The sequence below is a fragment of the Bos indicus x Bos taurus genome, chromosome 10 (genome assembly GCF_003369695.1).
Source record: "Bos indicus x Bos taurus breed Angus x Brahman F1 hybrid chromosome 10, Bos_hybrid_MaternalHap_v2.0, whole genome shotgun sequence".
NCBI classification, from domain to species: domain Eukaryota; kingdom Metazoa; phylum Chordata; class Mammalia; order Artiodactyla; family Bovidae; genus Bos; species Bos indicus x Bos taurus.
This window is the reverse complement of record NC_040085.1, coordinates 3,802,567-3,825,634: the sequence shown is the minus strand read 5'-3', so window position 1 is coordinate 3,825,634 and position 23,068 is coordinate 3,802,567. Positions and strand designations below refer to the sequence as shown.

Below are 23,068 nucleotides of genomic sequence, written 5' to 3'. Positions count from 1 at the left end.
TCAGTCTTTCATCATTAAGTATGCTGTTTGCTGTAAGTTTTTCATAGAGAAAGCTGTAGGGTTTTCATAGATGCTGTTTGTCAGGTTGAGGAGACTCCTTTCTGTTTTTAGTACTAGAAGTTTTGTGTTTTGTTTTGTTTTAAAATTAGGAATATTAGATTTTGACAAGTGCTTTTTCTGGATCCATTGAGATCATCATATGGCTTTTCTTTTTTACTTTGTTATATGATGAATCGCATTTATTCTCAAATGTTAACCCAATTTTAATTTTGCCATAAAATCCATGTAGTAATGATGTATTATGTGTTTCGATGTTATTGGGTTTTATTTGATAATTTTTAAAACAAATTTTGTAGCTACATCTTCTTTATAGGATGTGTTACAGCTTGCAACTATTTCGTTCATATTTCTTGATCTTTTGATATAATCTTCTTGAGTACAGGCTCTGGTAATACAAAATACATTTTCAGCATTCTATCCCCAACACCTATCAGGGCTGGCATGTAGCAGATGAAGATAATGCCAGAGAAGTATTGGGACCTCATCATGCAGGGTCTCATCTGCCAGGCTGGGGAGTCTGGAGTGTATCCTGGAGACACTGAGAAGACTTTAAAGGATTTTGTGCAAGGAATGACATTCTAGTGCTGGAAAACAGATTAAGAGGGATTTACTCTGATAAGTGGGAGATCATTTTCCCAAACTGAAGCAATCCAATGGAGAGATGTTGAGGGCTTCAACTAAGGCAGTGGCCACAGGATGGAGAAGAAAGAGGTATGAATGATGATAAGAAGGTAGGATGTAGACCACATGAAGGACTGTTTGTGAAGGGAGTGGAAAATAGGATCTAGGATCCTGTTAATGAACTAGGAAACACAGGTGGGGTGTGATTGAGAGGTTGGAACGACTTGTGAGATGTGGGGGGCGGCTATGGGACAGCCAAGTGGAGAGTCTCAGTGGCAGCTGAGCACGTGAGTTTGGAGACTGCTCTGAAAGTATGGATTTGGATCATTCATATGTAGGTGGCAATTAAAGCCAGGGGAGTTCTGGGATCCCTTCTATAGCACCCTGTACTTACCTCTACTATGATATTTTCACACCCAATAATACTGGCTGCCTCCTCAGCAAGACTCTGAGCTCCTGAGGACAGAGGCTGTGTGCCACAGTTTGCACAGTCTTAGTAAGTATTTGACGGGTTTGAACCACGGCTCTGCCACCAACTGGTTCTAAAATAAACAAGTTGCCTAATCTAGAAGTGCTTCAGTTTTATCATCTCTAAAATGAAGAAAACATCCACCTTTTAAATTTGTTATAATATTAGATGAGCCAAAGAACATTTGATACCTCAATAAATGTTAGGCCTCTTCCAATCTTGTTGAATGGAATCTAATCAAATCTTTTATGGAAAACCAACTTTAGATCAAACCCTTTCAGTTTTTGAAGACCCTAGCTTTATTTCTTTGTATTTTCTTTAAAAATCATTTACTTTGCATTTAGGCTTGAGTGCTCCACTTAAAACACCAAATAGGCAATTGTTCTTCACTATAGTCTAGAGAGATGAGCTGTTATGAAACCTTGGTATTCTAATTGTTGCTAATGCGGTTAAGCATGAAAGTACCTCTGCTTAACTGCGGAGTACAGCACTTTGCTGTACACCTGAAACTAACACACCGGTGTTAATCAACTATGCTCCAATTTTTAAAAAAGTACATTTGACAAAGCCACAAGCTCATGTCCCTGTTTTCCTGTGAATCAAAAGACTCAAAGACTGAAAAGTACAATTTTCTTTAATATTGAATCTATTAAAAGTCATTAAACACACACAATGAATGCTATTTTCATTTTGAAACATCTAGTTTGGATCAGATGCTAATTAACCTAATTATTGGCCTGGCTCATGAGTCATATTTTAATTATTTTCTCCAGGTTTTAATGTATCCACACTTTTCTTCTGGTTAATAGATTCCCTTTTCTAGTTGTATCAGACTTTATCAAGAAGGAATGCTTAATTGATTAGCAGTTTTGGTTAGAAAAATGCTAGATGAATTTTTTGTTTTAAATATGCCAAGAGTAAAGAATAAAAAACTATATGAATATGAGAATATTCATTTCTAGCCAATAATAACAGACTGGAATTGCTACACTCATAGTTTAATATTTTGCTAATAAAGAGATAGGAAAACTGTGGTTATTATAAACTTACATGGAGTGTTATAAAATTCTGCCAAGAGGAAAAGGAATCAACAATGGGAAGCCTGGTTTTGAGGTTTGGTGTTAACTCACTTTGTCACTTTGGGCAATAACCTTAACTTTGGGTCTCAATTTTCTTATATAAAAAATGACCTTGCACTAAGTTTTCTGCCTGCTTAAATCCTGTATGGTTCTAATCGTGTGACAATGAAATGAATGATGGTATAATTTGTTTTGATGGGGTGGTGGGCTGGTCAGATCCATTCCCTCAATGGAACAAACCCAGTATGTGATTTTATCAGTTTAACTGTTAAGACAAACATAGATGCACATGGTATTTGACAAATGACCAGAGAAAGCTAGTTCGTTATAAGGACCATAGGTTAGTCATAATTAATTAACCTCTTCCAACAACACAAGAGAAGAATCTACACATGGTACATCACCAGATGGTCAACACCGAAATCAGATTGATTATATTCTTTGCAGCAAAGATGGAGAAGCTCTATACAGTCAGCAAAAATAAGACTGGGAGTTGACTGTAGCTCAGATCACGAACACCTTATTGTCAAATTCAGATTTAAATTGAAGAAAGTATGGAAAACCATAGACCATTCAGGTATGACCTAAATCAAATCCCTTACAATTATACAATGGAAGTGAGAAATAGATTTAAGGGACTAGATCTGATAGACAGAGTGCCTGATGAACTATGGGTGGAGGTTCGTGACATTGTACAGGAGACAGGGATCAAGATCAGCCCCAAGAAAAAGAAATGCAAAAAAGCAAAACGGCGGTCTGAGAGGTCTTACAAATAGCTGTGAAAAGAAAAGAAGCGAAAAGCAAAGGAGAAAAGGAAAGACATAAGCATCTGAATGCAGAGTTCCAAAGAATAGCAAGGAGAGATAAGAAAGCCTTCCTCAGCGATCAGTGCAAAGAAATAGAGAAAAACCATAGAATGGGAAAGACTAGAGATCTCTTCAAGAAAATTAGAGATACCAAGGGAACATTTCATGCAAAGATGGGCTCGATAAAGGACAGAAATGGTAGGGACCTAACAGAAGCAGAAGATATTATGAAGAGGTGACAAGAATACACAGAAGAACTGTCCAAAAAAGATCTTCAAGACTCAGATAATTACGATGGTGTGATCATTCACCTAGAGCCAGACATCCTGGAATGTGAAGTCAAGAGGGCCTTAGGAAGCATCACTACGAATAAAGCTAGTGGAGGTAATGGAATTCCAGTTGAGCTATTTCAAATCCTGAAGGATGATGCTGTGAAAGTGCTGCACTCAATATGCCAGCAAATTTGGAAAACTCAGCAATGGCCTCAGGACTGGAAAAGGTCAGTTTCATTCCAATCCCTAGGAAAGGCAATGCCAAATCATGCTCAAACTACCGCACAATTGTACTCATCTCACACGCTAGTAAAGTAATGCTCAAAATTCTCCAAGCCAGACTTCAACAGTATGTGAACCATGAACTTCCAGATGTTCAAGCTGGTTTTAGAAAAGGCAGAAGAATCAGAGATCAAATTGCCACATCCGTTGAATCATCAAAAAAGCAAGAGAGTTCTAGAAAAACATCATCTATTTCTGCTTTATTGACTATGCCAAAGCCTTTGACTGTGTGGATCACAACAAACTGTGGAAAATTCTTCAACAGGTGGGAATACCAGACCACCTGACCTGCCTCTTGAGAAATCTGTATGCAGATCAGGAAGCAACAATTAGAACTGGACATGGAACAACAGACTGGTTCCATATTGGAAAAGGAGGACATCAAAGCTGTATATTGTCACCCTGCTTATTTAACTTCTATGCAGAGTACATCATGAGAAATGCTGGGCTGGATGAAGCACAAGCAAGAATCAAGATTGCAGGGAGAAATATCAATAACCTCAGATATGCAGATGACCACCCTTATGGCAGGAAATGAAGAAGAACTAAAGAGCCTCTTAATGAAAGTGAAAGAGGAGAGTGAAAAAGTTGGCTTAAAACTCAACATTCAGAAAACTAAGATCATGGTACCTGGTCCCATCACTTCATGGCAAATAGGTGGGGAAACAGTGGGAGACTTTATTTTTGGGGGCTCCAAAATCACTCCAGATGGTGACTGCAGCCATGAAATTAAAAGATGCTTGCTCCTTGGAAGAAAAGTTATGACCAACTTAGCATATTAAAAAGCAGAGACATTACTTTGTCAACAAAGGTCTGTCTAGTCAAGGCTATGGTTTCTCCAGTAGTCACGAATGGATGTGAGAGTTGGACTATAAAGAAAGCTGAGTGCCGAAGAACTGATGCTTTTGAACTGTGGTGTTGGAGAAGACTCTTGAGAATCCCTTGGACTGCAAGGAGATTCAACCAGTCCATCCTGAAGGAAATCAGTCCTGAATATTTATTGGAAGGACTGATGTTGAAATTGAAACTCCAATACTTTGGTCACCTGATGTGAAGAACTAACTCATTTGAAAAGACCCTGATTCTGGGAAAGATTGAAGGCAGGAGGGGAAGGCGACAACCGAGGATGAGATGGTTGGATAGCATCACCGACTCAATGGACATGAGTTTGAGTTAACTCAGGGAGTTGGTGTTGGACAGGGAAGCCTGATATGCTGCAGTCTGTGGGGTTGCAAAGAGTCAGACACGACTGAGCAACTGAAATGAACTGAACTAGTTTAGTCATGGCCACGTGCTTTCCAAAGGGAGTCCCATGAGTACTGTTTTTAATGCGTGATTCCTGGCGTCATTTTAAATAGGAATTTTCCAGGAATGTGTTAAGGGGCAGTGGCGGAAGTCTGTTACCGTGGTTTCCGTCTCTGCTCTGTGACTGGTGGTAGCTGTGCTGAGCGGGCTCTCTGCCACTCCCCACGTCTCTAAACGCCAGGGTATGACCCTCACTAGTGCTATACCTGGTTTCCAAATGGACTATCTTGAAACCCAGTGTGTTACACTGACTCTCTTATGCTTTTGGAAACTTTTAAAAGGATCTTGGCCAAAAGTTAAATCACAGCGATGACTGCTTTGAATTTTCTGATGGGTTTTGACTCCAAATGTATGAAACAGAAAAGAAGATTTTTAACGTTTCTTTCCCAGTCTGTAGGAGCCCACCACCCTGACTTCATCTCAGAACATTCCTTCCACTGCTCTTTTCAAGTTCACTTTAGCTACATGTGTGAAAACCCTCCACTGTTCTGAGAATCCCAACCCTAAATATACTGGTTTAATTGATTTCATTTCCATGTGCTTTTTGGTAATATGTGTGTTTTTAATAAAACTAAAGAGAGATGATTAATTACATTTCACTTAAAATCCACTTAATGTTTTCATCTGTGTGGATGTTATATTTAGGATATATCACAGGTGACTGCATTAATGACTCATTGCTTTTTAAAAATTAATAGATTAACAATATAAGCCAAAACTATTTTAAGGTATAATTTCAGTGCCCCAGAAATGTTTCTCAAAGACTTTAACAGCTATTTATATAGTTAATTTGGTAGTGACTCATTAAGAAATACAGTTCTGTTCCCAGGTCATTCTGAAGATACCAATTTTAATCCCAGCACTTACCTTCAGACACATTTTCCTTTCTCATTTGTAATGAATAACTATATAATAAAGCCTATAAACTTGGGAGGACAGGCAAGTAAAATGAGACTGGACTGCTATCATCCCACTTTAAATCTTCCCAAGTCAGGGCCAAGGTTAGCTTCAGTTCAGTCACTCAGTCATGTCCGACTCTTTATGACCCCATGGACTGCAACACACCAGGCTTCCTTGTCCATCACCAACTCCTGGAGTTAACTCAAACTCATGTTTATTGAGTCAGTGATGCCATCCAACAATTTCATCCTCTGTCATCCCCTTCTCCTCCTGCCTTCAATCTTTCCCAGCATCAGGATCTTTTCCAATGAGTCAGTTCTTCACATCAAGTGGACAAAGTATTGGAGTTTCAACTTCAACATCGGTCCTTCCAATGAATATTCAGAACTGATTTCCTTCAGGATTGACTGGTTTGATCTCCTTGCAGCCCAAGGGACTCTCAAGAGTCTTCTCCAACACCACAGTTCAAAAGCATCAGTTCATTGATGCTCAGCTTTCTTTATGGTCCAACTCTCACATCCATATATGACTACTGGAAAAACCATAGCTTTGACTAGACAATTGTTGGCAAAGTAATGTCTCTGCTTTTTAGTATGCTGTCTAGATTGGTCATAGCTTTCCTTCCAGGGAGCAAGCATCATTTAATTTCATGGCTGCAGTCACCATCTGGAGTGATTTTGGAGCCCAAAAAAATAAAATCTGCCATTGTTTCCATTGTTTCCCCGTCTATTTGCCATGAAGTGATGGGACTGGATGCCATGATCTTAGTTTTCTGAATGTTGAGTTTTAAGCCAACTTTTTCACTCTCCTCTTTTACTTTCATTAAGAGGCTCTTTAGTTCTTCTTCACTTTTTGCCATAAGGGTGGTGTCATCTGCATATCTGAGGTTATTGGTATTTCTCCTGGAAATCTTGATTCCAGCTTGTGCTGCATCCAGTCTGGCATTTCAGATGATGTACTCTGCATATAAGTTAAATAAGCAGGGTGACAATATGCATCCTTGATGTATTCCTTTCCCAATTTGAAACCAGTTGTTTGTTCCCTGTCTGGTTCTAACAGTTGCTTTTTGACCCACATACAGATTTCTCAGGAGACAGGTAAGGTGGTCTGGTATTCCCATCTCTTGAAGAATTTTCCACAGATTGTTTTGATCCACACAGTCAAAGGCTTTGATGTGCTCAATAAAGCAGAAGTAGATGTTTTTCTGGAACTCTCTTGCTTTTTCTATGATCCAATGGATGTTGGCAATTTGATCTCTGGTTCCTCTGCCTTTTCTAAAACCAGCTTGAACATCTGGAAGTTCATGGTTCTCGTACTGTTGAAGCCTGGCTTGGAGAATTTTGAGCATTCCTTTACTAGCATGTGAGATGAGTGCAATTGTGCATTAGTTTGAACATTCTTTGGCATTGCCCTTCTTTGGGACTGGAATGAAACTGACCTTTTCCAGTCCTGTGGCCACTGCTGAGTTTTCCAAATTTACTGGCATATTGAGTGCAGCATTTTCACAGCATCATCTTTGAGGATTTGAAATAGCTCCACTGGAACTCCATCACATCCACTAGCTTTGTTCATAGTGATGCTTCTTAAGTCCCAATTGACTTAACATTCCAGGATGTCTGGCTCTAGGTGAGTGATCACACCATTGGGTTATCTGTGTCATGAAGATCTTTTTTGGACAGTTCTTCTGTGTATTCTTGCCACCTCTTCTTAATATCTTCTGCTTCTGTTAGGTCCATACCATTTCTGTCCTTTATTGAGCCCAGCTTTGCATGAAATGTTCTGTTGGTATCTCTAATGTTCTCGAAGAGATCTCTAGTCTTTCCCATTCTATTGTTTTCCTCTATTTCTTTGCACTGATCACTGAGGAAGGCTTTCTTATCTCTCCTTGCTATGGCTTCCCTGATAGCTCAGTTGGTAAAGAATCCACTTGCAATGCAGGAGACCCCAGTTTGATTCCTGGGTTAGTAAGATCCCCTGGAGAAAGGATAGGCTACCCACTCCAGTATTCTTAGGCTTACCTTCTGGCTCATCTGGGAAAGAATCTGCCTGCAATGTGGGAGACCTGAGTTTGATCCCTGAGTTGGGAAGATCCCCTGGAGAAGGGAAAGGCTACCCAGTCCACTCTTCTGGCCTGGAGAATTCCCTGGACTGTATAGTCGATGGGGTCACAAAAAGTTGGACATGACTGAGCGTCTTTCACTTTCATACGTTAGCTTAGGAAGCAACAATTGTCTCACAGGACAAGTGTTATCTCTTATCTGTGTTTTTCAAGTATGTGTTCCTTACATTTTTATTGTTTGAGTATTAGTTTTCATTCATCTGAGGACGATATTGCTGACAAGATCATTTCTTAATTCAGGGATATATAGGCATAGAGGTTAAGTTTCATTAATATTAACTTCCAGGACATTTTCAAATTCTTTCATATAGTATAATAATGTTACTGTGTAGTGAATGTCATTCAAAATAGGTTCAAGGTACCTAAAAATAATATTTTTAATTAGTTGATTTATTTTGGATTGAAATATAATTCATTTACAATGTTGTGCTAGTTTCAAGTATACAGCAAAATGATTCAGTTATACATATTTTTTTCAGATCTTTTCTCATATAGGTTAATACAGAATATTGAGTAGAATTTCCTGTGCTATACAATAGGTCCTTGTTGGTTATCTATTTTATATGTAGTTATATATATATGTTATTCCCAAGTTCCTAATTTATCCCTCCGCCTTTCCCCTTTGGCAACCATACATTTTTTTTCCATGTCTGTGAGTCTTTTTCTGTTTTGTAAAATAAGTTCATTTGTATCATTTTTTTAGATTCAACATATATGTGATATCATGTATTTTTCTTTCTAAATAATTTAAAAGAAACATTTTTTAGCTATGCAGGCCAATGATATACTCTAGGCACAATCATTTAAAAAATTCATATGGATAAAATCTAAAGCTGAGTCTCATGAAAGACCCTTAACTTTGTTAGGCCTTCTCTTCATAAGCTGGGCATAAAATCATCAGTCTTATAGAAACCTTGCAGGGATTAAATGAGCTCATGATTGTAAAGCCCTAGGCATAGTCTCTGGCACATAGCAAATGCCTAATAAATTATAAATATTAATATTACTTATCTATTATGTATTTGTTACTTTAATTTTTCTCTTTTAAAGGAAGTTTTCTGGGGTTCCCCACTTTCCTGTTTCTTGTGATTAATGGATCCCTTACATTCCTGCTTGTGTTGTTTGGTCACTAAGTTGTATCCAACTCTTTGTGACCCCATGGACTGTAGCCTACCAGGCTCAGACTCTGTCCATGGGATATCCTAGACAAGAATACTGGAGTGGGTTGCCACTTCCTTCTCCTGCTTAGACTTAGTTTAAATTGTGAATTTGGTGGAGTTGGGCTCCCCTTCCAGCGCACCTTATTCCCCCACCTGCCAGCACCCCTTAAAGTCCCTCTTCTTGGAAATTGTGGTCACGCAAGGTTTCACCACAGCTCCACTGAAGATGTGTCAGATACCGGCTTAAATAGCTCGGTGAAGGCAGCTCAAAGTAGATGAAAAGAACAGGGTTGGGACTCCTGAGATCTTGGTTCAGTGTCTTTGTCTAGGTTAACTCAAACTTCTTTTAGACCCCAAATCCACCTCTATGAATGTTGGGAAGATCGACTTATAAGTGCAAGGGCTTTTGGAGAAGGTTATTCAGACAATAGCTATCAGAAAGCCCCATCTTTCAAACCCTTTACAAAACTGTAGCTGACAGAAGGGTGCCCTAGCCCCCGTCTCTTACCCCAGAAAGAGCTAATTATACTCCTTTTTGAGCTCCCACTGTAATACCTCTATCATAGCATCTGTCTGTGGGCCTTAGACATGCATTAGACATTTTTTTTTTGTTTTAAATTTTCAAAACACTGTGATTTTAACACTCATAGAACAAGCAGAAGTAACACTGAATCACATTTCAAATTGGTATAACTTATTTGTACATGTCATATTTTACCATGTTTCCAGTAATCTCAAACTATTCTTTTTTTCTGCTGATATGTTAAAACACTAAGCAGATGAAATAATTTCAGCACTGAGCATGTTGTAATGTGGAGGGGAAGAGGTCGTATCTCCTGCGGGACCTCCCAGAGGCTGCAAGATCCTGTGGTTTTAGCTCTGAATACCCTATATCTAGTATCTGATACACAGCAGGGGCATGACAACAGTTGAGTAAACAGTTGAAAGAAAATTCTTCAATAGGGACTCAGGAGAACCTCAAAGCTTCAAGATCTAAGTGAATCTCCTAACAGCAAAGATTCAGATTCCATAACAGGAGGTGAGGACTCTATTCAGGGTTTCCCAGAGCTCCAAAATTACACTGTTTAGAGCATGGCCACTCAGCATTGTGTGCATACAAGAATGTGTGCGACTTCTTTTCATTGCAATCATTCACTTCCTATATAGACAGTAACTCTAAAAACACTCCTTGTCATCATATATCCACGATAGCAAGTCTTCTTTTTAAAAAGATTACAAAAATTAAAAAAAAAAAAAACCTGTTGTAGAATTCTTTCTGTATTTAGACAAACATTCTAACTATAATGAACTTGGTTTGTTTTGACTTGTGTTATCCTGAATTTATCCTACATAGAATTCAGATGAACCACACTCTTTCTGTGTTTGTTGCTTTGTTTAGCCCCAGTTGTCCCAACTTAAATAACATGGATTCTAGTCTTCTTTGAATTTTTATCTGGCTTCATAATAAAGCCTGTAGTTGTCCCTCACTATCTGCATTACAGTGGAGGGGAAAGAATTGGACTTTGGTTTTATAATTCTTTTATTCTTGGCCAGTGGAAGCTTTCTTTAGCTTCCTGTATAGTCAGCAATGTAAAGTTGCAATATCCGTAGAAATCATACTGAGTTAACTTAGACTCATACATGTCTAAGTTCTGAGTCAGTAAAGGAGTGAGTTGGAGAGGCTCTCAGGCAGAGGGGGTGTGAGGACTGCCCCGCTGCTTCACTGAGAGGTGAAGTGAAAGTGAAAATTGCTCAGTTGTGTCTGACTCTTTGCGACCCCATGGACTATACAATGCATGAAATTCTCCAGACCAGAATACTGGTAGCCTGTCCCTTCTCCAGGGGATCTTCCCAACCCAGGGATCGAACCAGGTCTCCTGCACTGCAGACAGATTCTTTACTAGCTGAGGCACAAAGGAAGCTGAGAGGTGAAGGGGCTTATTACACCCAGTCCTAAATGTTTTGTGTGTAGAAAGAGCTCCATAAATCCCAAATGTTGGTAGTGGAGGACATGTTTGGCATGAAAGAGCACTTCCTTTCTTCTTTGACCAGTAAAGAAATCAAAATGATTGTTTCCTTCCTTTTCTTTCAGAGAATAGTTAGTCTAGAACTATTTTGAGAATTTTGTCTTCCACATTATAAATCTAAGTCGTCAGAGATGTGACTTGAATATCACACATTCTTTTCCCCCTTAAGAGATGGACACATACGTGTCGAAGCCTTACCCCCCGCGCCTCACCGGGGCCAGCCATCTCCCTCTGCACCCTCAGTGCTCTTAGCCTCTGACTAGTTTCTCATGTCTGTCTCGTGTCCTTGGCATTCTCGTTGCATAGAGCTGTGTCTCCTTTACTAGCTAAGTGTCTCTGCTGAGGAGTCATGGCTCACCTGTTTGTACGGTTGGTTACTAATAAATATGAAACTCCTGAAGTTTGCATGATTCCTACTTTTCTCAATGCATAAGAGTGGACTCAAGGTCATCCCTATAGCATTGTCACTCTCACTCGCTTGCACTGCATTGGGAAGAGCCCTGAGTGTGCCCAGGGGACTGCACTAGGCATGAGACTGTCATCTGTCATGTGTTGTGGGAAAGGAGGTGGGGGGAGGTTGAAAATCGCAGCATTAGAGAATAAGCTCTTTAATCAGAATGTCTGTATCTGACTAATTTTGTAGCCCACCCAGGGCTCAGTGTGATGCCTCTCACAGCTCAATATGTTTCCTGCGTGAACTGACAATGCAACCCAGTGGGTTAATACATTCCAGGAACCCTTATTCTGAAGAAGGGGGAAAAAAGTAGATATTTTGGAGTTGCTTTAGCATCATATTTCCAAAAAGTGTATTTCCTTCTTAGGAAAGGCTTATTTCGGGTAGAAATTGAGCCACACCTTGCCCACTGCCCACCAGTCCCACAATCATCAGGCGCAAGGGTACCTTTCATAACCCACCATCACAATACCCGGCCTCGTGTATTTCTGCTTAGGTAGTTCTGGTACAATTATCAGAAGTTATTACCCTTAAGTCTCACCTATTCTGAAGCAATACATGGCCGATGCTGTCAACTGAGGACTAAGAAATATTTGTCTAGACGTTTGATCCAATCTGTATTTTTATTTAATGTGTAATTGGCGAGAAAATAGCAAAGACAAATTTAAATGCTTGCATCTCTAACCTTGTCACAGTGTCTGAGCATTCATTCATCATCATTATCTTGGATTCCTGCAGCCAGCAGACTTCATAGGAAAGCAGGCACTGAAACAGATTAAAGCCAAGGGGCTGAAACGGAGGCTGGTCTGCCTCACCTTGGCAACGGACGATGTTGATCCGGAGGGAAATGAAAGCATCTGGTATGATGGCAAGGTGAGTGCTGAAGCCCCATAGTGAGGGGCCATCGCAGTTCTGCAGCAGAAGCTCCTTGTCTGTGTTTCTGTTTACAGTTTTTTGCTAGCTATTTATCTGTTGTTGAGATGACACTCTTTTGGATTCAGAACTGACAGTCAAGAGACAGAGATTACTTAACTGAAAGGAAAATGTGAAATGTTGCCCATTTTGGAAAACATGTTCCATATGTTTTAATGAAAGACAATAAACGGCAAGACTTGAATACACTGGTCAGTGAGGAAGGTACGATTTAGAAGGTTAGGAGGTAAAATGACCTATTGACTCGCCACATCCATATCAATGAATACAAGAGTAACGTTTTATAAAGAACTTGGTGTTCTGACTTAGCTTCTCTGGGATCTTTCAGAAGGAGGCAATTCTGACCTCAGCATATTAACAGAAAAAAAATTCAAATGAAAATTTTTATGACAAGGGAGGGTAGAACTTTAGAAAGTAAAGTGGAAATCTTTCAGTTCTTCAGGAGGAGTTAGATCACCTTCTTCTCCCTTTGGGATGCTACATTTCATTCTCTCTCTTGGTAAAGCTAGAGTTAGATAACTTATCAACATAACTTCACTTCCTCCCTCTTTTATGACTATTTATAAAACCCACTTTGGCTCAGCATTTTGCTGTGTTTTACCCGATGTTGCCAGACAGTGTAAAGAATCTGCCTGCAATGTAGAAGATGGGGTTTGATCCTGGGGTCAGGAAGATCCCCTGGAGAAGGAAATAGCAACCCACTGCAGTATTCTTGTCTGGGAAATCCCATGGATGGAGGAGCCTGGTGGGCTACAGTCCATGGGGTTGCAATGAGTTGGCCATGTCTTAGTGACTAAACAACAAACAACAACAACAACAACAAACAACCAGACAGGGGTTATCAGGCAGGGACAATGTGGCAACCAAAGGGCCTTTAAGACTCATCTAATAGCTGTTCTGTATTGAGCAGGGTCTGCTCGGCCAACACTCACAGATTCAGAGATTCTGTGCTAAAGTGTTTTCTCATGCATTGCAGCCTACTTAATATTTGTTTCCATTTTCCCATCAGTTCAGTGACAAAAAGCACTGTTGTGGGGAGAGCCAGTGGGATCAAATCTTAGCTTTCAGTTTACTAAAGAAATGGCATCTGGGCTAAGGGGTCACTTTGACATGGAGCTAACATGTACAGATTTCCTACTTGTGCTGGATATTTTTCATGTCGTTCCATTTACTTTTATTACTACCCTCTCAGATACATATGATGGTTCCTATTTAAAGATGAGGCTTTGGGATTCAGAGAGATTAAACAAGTTGCTTGAGGCCACACACTATGACATGTGGCTGGCAGAGTTGATTTCTGACCCAGGTACAGTTGGACTTAAAATTGCTTATCCTCTCTTCTAAGCCATGTTGAATTCCCCCATTTTCTCCCTTCTCTGTCTCTTATGGCCCCTGTATTCTCCTAAACACTTCATTGTATATCCACAGTTCTTGCACATCTCAGTAACAGATGGATGTCATAGTTGATACTATGAAACCAGTAGATCTTTTCTCAGATCTGAAGCTTTTTCTCAAATGCCTCAGCTTTAACTGTGTTGAGTTTGCTCTTCTGTTTGTACCATACTTACTCTTAACTCACAGTCTCCACTTCCTCTTTCTGTTCCAGATCCCTGGTTCAGTCCTCTTTTCTTAATCTGTTCTTTTTCTGGTTTCAGATTTGCCCATGATCTCCACTTAAAATCCCTCTGCCATCAGCTAACGCATGAGCCTCTCTGTGTCTCGGTGTCCTTATCTGTAAAATGAAGCCACTTAGTGTGATAATGTCTAAAGTTCTTTCTGCCTCTAATTAATTTTTCCCTTGTCACTATATTTCATCCCCCACTTCATCTTTGAATTTGTTCTACATTTTTCACTCTATTCTCATTCAACTTTCTTGGTCTTCTGATATGGTCCATACCCATTCTTCTTCTGGCTGTTTCACTTGGCCATGGAATGAAGGACAGATTATGTTGTAACATTCTGTATGCAACCCCACCACTGACCATGATCCACTGACAGATTTCTAGTCATCTTAAATGTGACCATACCCAAGTTAAAAAAACTGGAATTTTATACCTTAAACTTATACAATGTTATATGTCAATGATAGCACAACAAATCTGGGAAAAAAAAGAAAAACCCTGGAAACCCAAGTTCTATTTTTAAATTTTCTTTCCTTTGCCCTCTCTGTGCACTGAATTATCTTTTTATATTTTTCATCTTTCCATTACATGCCATATGTTTATAGAGCTGCCAATCCAATTGCAATTTTAGTTATTAATAATATTTCTGAGGGACTCCCCTGGTGGTGGAAATCTCGGGCAAATCTGAAACTAGGGACTTTTCTGGTGGTTAAGACATTGCCTCCCAAGGCAAGGGTTGTGGGTTCGATCCCTGGTCAGAGAGCTAAGATCCCACGTGCTACATGGCCAAAAAAGCAAGACATAAAACAGAAGCAATATTGTGGCAAATTCAAAAAAGCCTTTGCAAAAATATTTTTTAAATACTTCTCTTAAATTTCCTGGTATCAGCGTGTCTGCTCTTTGATGCTTAAATCATTTTATCATGGGGGTGACCCTCTTTGACCTACTTTATACTCTAGAATGATATGAAATCTTTTTTTTTATTTTTATTTCCTGACTTTATCTGGACTTATACTACCTTTGGTATTTGATATTATATTCTTGCAGGTAGATATTTGCAATGCTAACAATAGGATTAATTTCTAGCATTGCAAATATAATTAATTTGTTTGTTCAACAAATCTGAATGCCTATAAGTGATAGCAATATTCTAGGTACTAAGGATGCAGCAGTGAACAAAACAAATCAGACAATCACTGCCCCCATGGAGCTTATATGCTAGGGAGGGGAGAGACAAACAATGAACATTAAATAAAATAAATAGCATGTCAGAGGGTGATGAGTACTTTGGGGAAATGTTAAGTCTCGTTGGGAGATGGCAGTGCTGGAGGAACGGATTATGATTTTAAGTAAGGTTTCATTTTTAAAAATCAAGGCATAAGAGTATGCATGCTGCTGCTGCTGCAGCTAGGTCTTTTCAGTCACGTCTGACTCTGTGTGACCCCATAGACGGCAGCCCACCAGGCTCCTCTGTCCCTGGGATTCTCCAGGCAAGAACACTGGAGTGGGTTGCCATTTCCTTCTCCAAGAGTATGCATGAAAAAGGTTTTAATTAGTTAAAAAAAAAAAAACAGCTTTGCTGGGAAGTAAGTTTTGAAGAAAAACTTTTTGATAAGGAAGTTGGGAGAGTTTAGAAAGTTTTCTTTTTCATTATTAATAAACCAAAACACACAGGGATAGCCAAATAAATATATCATCCAATTTAAATCATGTTCACTCTTTCAAAGACTATTTACCATGTTCTCTTCTCTATGTCTGTTACAGGCATCTTTAAGTCTAATAATTAAGAAAAGAATGAGACAAGGCTAAAAATAAATGAAGCTTGAGTTCACAAAGAATATGAGACTCTGTTAGGCAGAGGGTGAAGACAAGTTGTTCTCATGATTCACTGAGCAAAATGAAGCAATGAATTTAATTGAATTTGGAAAATGTTAAAGTAGAATGATATAAAATTTAAGCTAGGGAAAACCTTTCCCTGGAGACATAGTAATAAGATCAAAGGAAAGTCCAGAGTTCTAAAATACTCTGAGCTACCAATTCCTGGATTAGACAGAAATTAAGGGAGAAATAAAAGTAATCAAACAGAAGGTGACACATTCAATAAATATTTTAAGAATAGCATTCACAAAATAAACATGCTATTTAAGTTACCAATGCAAAAATAACTGCCAGATGAATTACTGCTGGATTTTAAGAGATCAGGAGACCTGAGGAAATAGGGCACGCAATCTCTGAAGGGGGATTGTGGGTTTTTGATCCAGTGAGTTAGGGAATTTGACCAAGAGATTTGCTTAGGATTCTTCCTGTTTTCTTAAGATGCCCAAGAAAATCAGGTTAACTTTTCCAGAGTTCCAAACGCAGATCTCTGTTTGAGAGATTTGGAAGTGAAACCAAGTTATCAGTATCTTTCAAAAAGCAATGGTTAGAACTCCCAACTACCTTGACCCAAATCCCAGCTTTATATCATGGAACTCTGAGCTAGAGTAGAAAAACTATTTTGAAACATGTGTGTTATTTCAGAAATACCTTAGCAGCTAATAATCTACCAGAGAGAAGCTTTTACTAATGAATGCATTCACTTTATAAATCACCATAATACGTTCAGAAATTATATGGAGAGCTTCTGATTTGGGGTTTCAGTGAGATAATTAAAAACTGGGGCTGCAGAGATAGGAGCCTGTATTTAATGTCATGAATCTGTAAGCATCTAAAAGACTAGAAATGCTGTGACATGACTGTTGCCTGTTGTAGGCCCTTTGCTGAGGCAGCTAAAACATCACCAGGCTGCTTCCTGCTCATGGATGTTTGCAAGCACCAGCTATACACAACCACTGTGCTAGGCAGTGAGGCTGTAAGGATTAGTGCGACATCGTGTAGCCAGGAGAAGCCGTTTTGAGTTGGGCTATATATCATATTTTGCTTTTGTTGTCTTAGTTGTAAGATATGTGGCATTTAAATCTGTATTGTAATTTTTTGGCATTTGACTCTTTTTCTTGCATCTAGAGCTAAAGAAGATAAAGTTTACATTGATTTAAGTGCCTAGCAGTTATCAGGAATTGTTAAATGCTCTCTCTATATTCATATGGGCTTCCCTGGTGGCTCAGCTGATAAAGAATCCACCTGCAATGCGGGAGACCTGGGTTCGATCCCTGGGTTGGGAAGATCCCCTGAAGAAGGGCATGGCGACCCATGCTGGTATTCATGCCTGGAGGCTCCCCATGGACAGAGGAGGCTGGTGGGCTACAGTCCATGGGGTCTCAAAGAGTCGGACATGACTGAGCGACTAAGCACAACAACAACAATATTTATATAGAAGATTCACTTTACACTGACTGTTGATATACTAACAGTTTATTTCAGCACTGTTCTGACAGGTCATTTTCTAAATGCTAACAGGAACAGTTGGCTAAGTTTGCTTTAGGATTTTTAGGTTTTTCTCCTTTATATCTATTATTGCCATGCTAGTTTGATGGAAGAGAATTTTTTAAAGTTTAAAATGGAAATATGTCATTCTTCCTATCAAATCATTTGGCATGAAACTGAGCAAAATAAATAGATATATATTCTGAGAAATGATTTTAAACTTTCATTAATCTTCTCAAAAAAGTGAAGTTTTTCTCCTGGTATTATCCTCACAGACGGCATATCATAAAACTGTAAGTTGAACATATCTTTTGAGAGTTTTCATCTAAAGAGGAAGCACACAGTTCAGTTCAGTCACTCAGTCGTGTCTGACTCTTTGCAACCCCATGAACCGCAGCATGCCAGGCCTCCCTGTCCATCACCAACTCCCGGAGTCCACCCAAACCCAAGTCCACCGAGTCGGTGATGCCGTCCACCCATCTCATCCTAGCCGTGACAAAGATGCCGAGGACGGTGGGGTCTTGTTTTTCAGGTGGTTGGCAACACGACCTCCGGGAGCTATAGTTACCGCATCCAGAAGAGTCTGGCTTTCGCGTATGTCCCTGTAGAGCTCAGTAAAGTGGGACAACAAGTTGAAGTTGAACTATTGGGCAAAAATTACCCTGCAGTTGTCATACAAGAACCCTTGGTGTTAACAGAACCAACCAGAAGCCGGCTTCAAAAAAAAGGTGGAAAGGACAAAATTTGAAAAGACTTTGAAGAGGCAAATGTATTATGGTTTCAATATGCTTGTACTCAGAATTATAACTGATTGGCTGGGGAATGGGGAAACCAAAGATTTATTTCAAAATCATCAAAATCTAAATTAAGAATTCTAAAACCTTTCTCTTGTTTTCTAAGGAAGGTAGAATAATGGATGAATGATTTACATTGTTTCAAATGAAGATACTTGAAATCAATGTTTTTGTTATCCTATATTGTTGTTTATGAAACTCCATTAGCAAAACATTTAAGCGATTGCTAACACACAACCGAAGTAGAAAACATTATATAATTTTAGAAACATTTGCATATGGTTCTTGTTAGCTGAAAACAAATTATGTTTTACATAAAAACAAATGCAGTATTGATGGATTTACTTCTTTGAGAAATACTCATTGAATAAGGTATCGTTTTAATTTTTCATAACATGTCTAGGAAGAAAACACTAAAATGTAACATTGGTATGTGTAACATTTTTATTCAGCTCCTTGAGATATTTACTTTCTTAATGACCTCCCTGAAGGCAGTTTTATGGGACATCATTATTGTCCTTTCAAAGGTTGTTTTAAACGAGAAATTGCAAAAAAGAAGAGAGTCTTCCAAAGGAAGTGGTACTTGTAGACCTTCTGAGATGAAGCTGAAAAATAAATAGATTGTGCCAGGACAAACACAGCCTGAATACTGAACACCTCTCTTTGGGCAAGAATTACTGCAGGTTGACATCACATTGTGCTGTTCTGGACACCATTTCACAAACAGTTGACAAAGCAGGTCAAATAAGAGCTGAGGAGCGGACAGGATTGCCCTTACCACTGTGTATAGCAAGAAAAAAACAAGCCATTTAAAATAACTCTTTGATACGCCTCTTGAAATTATTTGCATTTAGTTGAATAAATCAAAATTTTCAAAAAAATGTAGTTTGTCATTTATCATTTGTCCTGTACACACATTTGCTGCCTAGGATATTCAATAAATGTGTATTAAAGACAGCTGAATGTGAAGCATGATAAGATTCTGTAGTTAGATTTTAAAATAATTTCTTAACTTGTAAGTTTTGAAAATGTGCCAAATTTACATGTAAATTTTTATAAAAGTAGTCATGTATTGGAACTCTTCAACATGCTATTCATTTACCTTTGGTATCTCCTCTTACATAAGAAATGAAGAAAATCCCTTTGAAAACACACATTTTCTAATTATCAAGAGTATTATCCAGAGCCTTTCTCTCAGCTCTGATATAGGTATAGGTATTTTTCATTCTTTGCCTTTCTGTAGTCTAATTGCTAATTGTGTTAAAACTAATGAAACCTTTGAAAAAATTTAACACTATATCAGTAGTACAATTTAATAGTTACCTAAGTTGTAACTTTTCAGTGATGAATTACTGGAAAATTATTGACATAAAATATTATGATATCAGACTCTAATCAAAGGAACAGTACCAGGAAGGAGAAGGCAATTGACTATGCAAAAACAAAATCCAAAAACAATGGTCATTTTTTTAAAAAATAAAATTCAAATTTCAAAGAATGCTGGAGAAACAACAAAAGATTCTGATCTTACATTGCTAGATGAGATCAGTAAAGCAGTATTTGAATGTCTTCATCTTTTTCACCAAAAATTGGGCACTTGCTCTAAATCAATAGACTGAACAATGTCATCTGCATATCTGAGGTTATTGATATTTCTCCCGGCAATCTTGATTCCAGCTTGTGCTTCTTCCAGCTCAGCGTTTCTCATGATGTACTCTGCGTATAAGTTAAATAAGCAGGGTGACAATATAACAGCCTTGACGTACTCCTTTTCCTATTTGGAACCAGTCTGTTGTTCTATGTTCAGTTCTAACTGTTGCTTCCTGACCTGCATACAAATTTCTCAAGAGGCAGGTCAGATGGTCTGGTATTCCCATCTCTTTCAGAATTTCCCACAGTCTATTGTGATCCACACAGTCAAAGGCTTTGGCACAGTCAATAAAGCAGAAATAGATGTTTTTCTGGAACTCTCTTGCTTTTTTGATGATCCAGCGGGTGTTGGCAATTTGGTCTCTGGTTCCTCTGCCTTTTCTAAAACCAGCCTGAACATCTGGAAGTTCACGGTTCATGGATTGCTGAAGCCTGGCTTGGAGAATTTTGAGCATTACTTTACTAGCGTGTGAGATGAGAACAATTGCACAGTAGTTTGAGCATTCTTTGGCATTGCCTTTCTTTGGGATTGGAATGAAAACTGACCCTTTCCAGTTCTTTGGCCACTGTTGAGTTTTCCAAATTTGCTGGCATATTGAGTACAGCACTCTCACAGCATCATCTTTCAGGATTTGAAAGAGCTCAACTGGAATTCCATCACCTCCACTAGCTTTGTTCATAGTGATGCTTTCTAAGGCCCACTTGACTTCACATTCCAGGATGTCTGGCTCTAGTTGTGTGATCACACCATCGTGATTATCTGGGTCGTGAAGATCTTTTTTGTCCAGTTCTTCTGTGTATTCTTGCTACCTCTTCTTAGTATCTTCTTCTTCTGTTAGGTCCATACCATTTCTGTCCTTTATCGAGCCCATCTTTGCATGAAATGTTCCCTTGATATCTCTAATTTTCTTGAAGACATCTCTAGTCTTTCCCATTCTGTTGTTTTCCTCTTTTTCTTTGCATTGATCGCTGAGGAAGGCTTTCTTATCTTTTCTTGCTCTTCTTTGGAACTCTGCATTCAGATGTTTATATCTTTCCTTTTTTCCTTTGCTTTGTGCTTCTCTTCTTTTCACAGCTATTTGTAAGGCCTCCCCAGACAGCCATTTTGCTTTTTTGCATTTCTTTTCCATGGGGATGGTCTTGATTCCTGTCTCCTGTACAATGTCACGAACCTCAGTCCATAGTTCATCAGGCACTCTATCAGATCTAGTCCCTTAAATCTATTTCAATCAATTTCTATTTAAATCTAGTCCCTTACATCTAACCTTTATGGCAGAAAGTGAAGAGGAACTAAAAAGCCTCTTGATGAAGGTGAAAGAGGAGATTGAAAAAGTTGGCTTAAAACTCAACATTCAGAAAACTAAGACAATGGCATCCAGTCCCATCACTTCATGGGAAATAGATGGGGAAACAGTGGAAACAGTGTCAGACTTTTTTAGGCTCCAAAATCACCGCAGATGGTGATTGCAGCCATGAAATTAAAAGACGCTTACTCCTTGGAAGGAAAGTTATGACCAACCTAGACAGCATATTGAAAAGCAGAGACATTACTTTGCCAACAAAGGTCCATCTAGTCAAGGCCATGGTTTTTCCAGTGGTCATGTGTGGATATGAGAGTTGAACTGTGAAGAAAGCTGAGCGCTGAAGAATTGATGCTTTTGAACTGTGGTGTTGGTGAAGACTCTTGAGAGTCCCCTAGACTGCAAGGAGATCCAACCAGTCCATTCTGAAGGAGATCAGCCCTGGGATTTCTTTGGAAGGAATGACGCTAAAGGTGAAACTCCAGTACTTTGGTCACCTCATGCGAAGAGTTGACTCATTGGAAAAGACTCTGATGCTGGGAGGGATAGGGGGCAGGAGGAGAAGGGGACGACAGAGGATGAGATGGCTGGATGGCATCACTGATTCGATGGACGTGAGTCTGAGTGAACTCCGGGAGTTGGTCATGGACAGGGAGGCCTGGCGTGCTGCGATTCAAGGGGTCGCAAAGAGTCGGACAGGACTGAGCAACCGAACTGAACAATGTCAAAGTTTGTTGTCAGCCATTTTCTCTAATTTTTAGCCAATGAAGAAGAACTTCAGAAATGTTTACTGTATGTAATACAAATGTATGATGAATTTTCTGATGAAGATATTTTAGTGGAAACTTTTAAACACAGACATGTTTGAAAGCCACTATAAATGTTCCCAAAGCACTAAAGACAGTAATGCAATTCCTGGAGTTTGTTGTGAAAGATTTTTACGAATTTCTGTCAAACTGGTACATCTGTTGCTCATGTAAAATAAAGGCTTAAAAAATTCTTCAATCAACTTTGCAAAAATAACTGGACAAATCTGGGTATACTGCCTGGTAAACATTAATATGTGAAGAAGAAAAAAATTCAGTGAAATCACTACAAAGCTTAAAAAGGAAAAGGTTTATTATTCACAAGTAGCAGACCAATTTGTGAGTATAAATATTCTCCTTTTTCAAAACTAATATAGTTTAAAAATATTAATTTCTTTTTTATACTATAACATTTATTTCTATTTTTCTCATTACTGGCCTGACTATATATTCAAAGTTTAATAGAATTTTTTATCCTGTGTATTTTTTTCCTGGTAGTTATTATTCATTTCATTATTATTATTCAAAATAGCTGTACGGGACTTCCCTGGTGGCACAGACAGTAAAGTGTCTGCCTACAGTGCAGGAGACCCGGGTTCAATCCCTGGGTCAAGAAGATCTCCTGGAGAAGTAAATGGCACCCCACTCCAGTGCTCTTGCCTGGAAAATCCCATGGACGGAGGAGCCTGGTAGGCTACAGTCCATGGGGTCGCAAAGAGTTGGACACGACTGAGTGACTTCACTTTCACTATTCATTTCATTATTATTACTAAAATAATTGTATAATGTAAAAGAGGGAGAGAATCACTAAAAAGTGGTCATCCAGGCTGGCTTCTTCTCTCGTGTCTGGCACCTAGCTAAGGCTGATGGCAACACCTTGGGGTGGCAGGGCACTTGTTTCCATGTGGCCTCACTATGTGATTGTCTTGCCAGGAAGTTCAAAGGAGGGAACTTAACTTGGAAAACAAGTAAGCGATGCCAGCTGCCAAGCTGACACCATGACTCATACAGGTTGGAGCTGCTAATGGGAGCTGGAACCATAGAA

The 23,068-nt window shown here is 39.0% G+C and overlaps 1 protein-coding gene across 4 annotated transcripts in view; it reads left to right on the top strand.

Moving 5' to 3' along the window:
- Window positions 1-19,223, top strand: part of DMGDH (dimethylglycine dehydrogenase) — a 73,995-nt gene extending 54,772 nt beyond the window's left edge. For 3 of the 4 annotated variants that reach the window (XM_027552939.1, XM_027552941.1, XM_027552940.1), the window contains 2 exons: window positions 12,293-12,427; window positions 18,005-19,223. In XM_027552939.1, the coding sequence (XP_027408740.1) occupies window positions 12,293-12,427; window positions 18,005-18,220 (351 nt within the window). In that variant the 3' untranslated portion in view covers window positions 18,221-19,223. Of the gene's footprint in view, window positions 1-12,292; window positions 12,428-18,004 lie in introns of those variants that run through there. The other variant, XR_003512967.1, reaches the window with a different exon arrangement.
- The last annotated feature ends 3,845 nt before the right edge of the window (window positions 19,224-23,068 follow it).